The sequence below is a fragment of the Gastrolobium bilobum genome, unplaced genomic scaffold, assembly GCF_033153095.1.
Source record: "Gastrolobium bilobum isolate Gb01-03AN ecotype WA unplaced genomic scaffold, APGP_CSIRO_Gbil_v1 utg6240, whole genome shotgun sequence".
NCBI lineage: Eukaryota > Viridiplantae > Streptophyta > Magnoliopsida > Fabales > Fabaceae > Gastrolobium > Gastrolobium bilobum.
The window spans coordinates 17,684-21,556 of record NW_026899377.1 but is presented as its reverse complement, the minus strand read 5'-3'; the positions used below and the strand labels follow the sequence as shown (position 1 = coordinate 21,556).

General features: G+C 36.1%; 1 protein-coding gene across 1 annotated transcript; it reads left to right on the top strand.

Moving 5' to 3' along the window:
* Positions 1–1,510: 1,510 nt before the first annotated feature.
* Positions 1,511–3,663, top strand: LOC133290024 (1-aminocyclopropane-1-carboxylate synthase-like). The gene is made up of 4 exons (XM_061488071.1): positions 1,511–1,681; positions 1,777–1,908; positions 2,009–2,169; positions 2,685–3,663. Exons 1-4 carry the CDS (start codon positions 1,511–1,513, stop codon positions 3,661–3,663), a joined length of 1,443 nt encoding a protein of 480 aa, XP_061344055.1.
* Positions 3,664–3,873: the final 210 nt, after the last annotated feature.

The window sequence follows — 3,873 nt, the reverse complement described above, 5'->3', positions numbered from 1 at the left end:
ATTTTTGGTAAATAAGTCAGGCCATATGCCGATAATTATATTCATAACAAGTAACAAGCTTAGTTAGGCTGACACATTTAAACACAAGTTTAACCTTTTAAGACCAAAGCTCGGCTCGGTTTGGCCCGTTAACACCCTTAGAGAGAATATTTCACTCTCAAAAATGATAATTTTATTTTATTATATAAGAGTGGATTAATATAAAAAAAATTAAAATTAATTAAAAATATTAGAAGTTTAGGCGTTCCAAAATTAATTAGGTATTCCAAGTAATTTTAAAAATCTACTGGCTTTTTTTGTTGAAATTGTATTTGAAATGTTCCATAATAAAATGTGTTTTATCTTTGTTTATTTTCATTCAATTCCCTTAACCAGTTTTTAGTCACCTTAATTCCCTTGCAAAGGATGATCACTGATCACTGAAATAGAGCACTCTACATTCGCACATAATCTGCCTATGTGCCGAGTAGCAGAGAAAAACCTTATATACTGAAAAGTCTCTCCCCAAACATCAAAGAGAACAGAGGCTATTGTTATTCTGTAACCCTGCCAAATGAAACTGCAAGTGGCACCATAATATGACCACTCTTAATTTATTGACATTCTGACTGCCCACCAAATCTTACCTAATTTTCAAACTCATATTTAGAGAAATTCTTAGGTAATTTTAAAGGTAACATGTCACTCATCGTTATTGTTGATACTGCAAAAATTGTGTTATTTGATCATGGTGATATCAGTAAAGTACAAAATTGCACGCAACTATAGAAAATTAAAGATGTAATGGGCAAGGCATGAAAGTTGCAAAAAATCAAACCTGAATCCAGTATTAAATAGTGTTCTTAAGACAATTTTGCCCCTCATCGGAGCTTAAGGTTTGTGAACAAATGTCTCCCAGTATAGAACGAATTACTTCTGTTTTAACTATGACACTACCAGAAGAAACAGCAGCACCGGCAGACACAACAAACACTGATCAATCTCACAGAATGAATGCAAAAGATTTCAAAAAAAATATTTTATAGAGTTTCAGTACAAGAGAGAAATCAGAAAAGTCATTTTTTTTTCTTCATTTCCTTCCATATTTATAAACTATGACCTGTCACGACGAATGATTCCTATTTCGACCGAACAGACACATCTCTTCACATCCAACTTCTTATTCATAAAATTTGAATTCTATAAGAATTCCAACACTTATTTAATAATACGGAAAAGATTTTCTTAATATGGAACACGCAAGAGTTTATTTGAAGATGTATATGTCTTATGGTAAGAGTCTCCTTCGTGGGAAGCTTCATTCTAAATTTGAACCACAGAGATTCACGCCTCTGAAAATCATTTTTAATGTGTGTGGAACATGCTATATATATATATATATAAGCAACTCTGTGAGTTGTATTTCATTCAGAGCTAGACATTGTAATTTATAAGCACAAGCAAAAAGAGCAAACTTTTCCAACCACACAAAAGTCTAAACTAATTTGCAAGGAGAATAAACATAGACCATATGGAGCTTATGACAATGGACCAACCCCAATTACTGTCTAAGATAGCCACGGGTGATGGACATGGTGAAAATTCCCCATACTTTGATGGCTGGAAGGCTTATGAAGATGATCCCTTTCATCCCACCAAGAATCCTAATGGTGTTATCCAAATGGGTCTTGCAGAAAATCAGGTATATTACTCCCACCTAAAGCTTCTTTGAATTCTCACAAAAGCCCCATCAATGTATACTCATTTTTTTTTTCTTATTGGTTCTATTATTTGCAGCTTACTTCTGACTTGGTTCAACATTGGATAATGAGTAATCCTGAGGCTTCAATTTGCACTCCAGAAGGAGCGCGTGATTTCAAGGCCATAGCTAACTTTCAGGATTATCATGGTCTTCCGGAGTTCAGACAAGTGAGTGACAATTTATGAAATCAAACAATTAAGTTGAGTTTGGTTTGGTTTGGTTGATAATGATGAACTAATTAACATAACTTGAATTGAACTTTCACAGGCTGTGGCTAAATTCATGTCAAGAACGAGAGGAAACAGAGTCACGTTTGATCCTGATCGTGTTGTTATGAGTGGTGGAGCAACCGGAGCACACGAGGTCACCGCCTTTTGTTTGGCAGACCCCGGTGATGCATTTATGGTCCCTACTCCTTATTATGCAGGGTAAGACATTCAATTCAATTTCCATAACTTTCATTATAAAACTTTTATACACTTTGTGATTTTTTTCCTTTTAATTATATTAATTTTTGTTGGAGGGCGAACATTAATTTAAGAGAAAATTACGTTTGCAAATTGCAATGTACTTATGGGGAGAGAAAAAAATTGAATTCTACCCAGTTGATTTCCTGTGTAACATTCAAGTCGTTTGACTAGGCTAAGGGTAGTGGGTTTTAATTAATGCTCTCTATAAGATTACAAGGTCAAAAACTTAATTAGACCACAACTAAGTATCAACAATTGCTCAACCTCACGCCTTGTAAGTCAACACCAACACCATCGTTTCACTTACCTAATGTCCTTTTCTGTTGATTGTCACAGCCATTTTCTTCTTATATAACTAGAGACAAAACAAGCAAATATGAGTTTGCCGTATGATATCATATATGCCATATTATTTGATCGACATCAAGATCTTAATTACATTCTAATGAAGCAATTTGGTTTTCCTAATGCAGTTTTGATAGGGATTTGAGGTGGAGAACAGGAGTTCAACTTCTTCCAGTTATCTGTGAAAGCTCTAATTACTTCAAATTGACAAGGGAAGCATTGGAAGTTGCGTTTGAGAAAGCCAAAGAGGATAACATCAGAGTAAAGGGCTTGCTTATTACCAATCCATCAAATCCATTGGGAACTATCATGGATAGAGAGACATTAAGAACAGTGATGAGTTTTATTAATGAAAAGCATATTCATCTAGTATGCGATGAAATATATGCTGCCACAGTTTTTTGCCATCCCGGTTTCACGAGCATCGCTGAGATAATAGAGGAAGACACTGACATTGAATGTAACCGTGACCTGATTCACATTGTTTATAGTCTTTCAAAGGATATGGGGTTCCCTGGCTTCAGAGTTGGCATCATATATTCTTACAATGATGCAGTGGTCAATTGTGCTCGAAAAATGTCCAGCTTTGGATTAGTGTCCACACAGACCCAATATCTTATGGCATCAATGTTGTTGGATGATGAGTTTGTGGAACGGTTCCTTGCAGAGAGTGCTAAGAGGCTTGCCAAAAGGTATGGAGTTTTCATTAGGGGTCTTGCCCAAGTTGGCATAAAGTGCTTGCAGAGCAATGCTGGTCTCTTTCTATGGATGAATTTGCGTAGTCTTCTCAAGAAACCAACATTTGAAGCAGAAATGGAACTCTGGAAAGTTATCATTCATCAAGTGAAGATCAATATTTCCCCTGGTTCTTCTTTTCATTGTTCCGAGCCAGGGTGGTTCAGGGTATGCTATGCAAACATGGATGATAAGGCTGTGGAAGTTTCTTTGACAAGAATGCGCGCATTTGTGAGTCAAAACATGGCTGCCAAGAAACCTTGTAACCACAGAAACTTAAGGCTAAGCTCCTCATTCAGAAGGCTGGATGATTTCTTGATGTCACCTCACTCCCCTATTCCTATATCACCTCTAGTTAAAGCCACGACTTGATGAATGGACACAATTCTCTACACCGTTTGGTTAGAACTTAGAAGTGACTGATGGATTGTCTAGTTCTTCGGTGATCTTATTTGGAACACTAGTTTGGTAACATTTAGCATTTTTCTTGGTTTTTTTATTAGTTATTTTGGCAAGGTACATAACTGCAGGATTTTTTGGTTTACAATGACGAGAGGGGATTCCTGCCATTGTGACCAATAT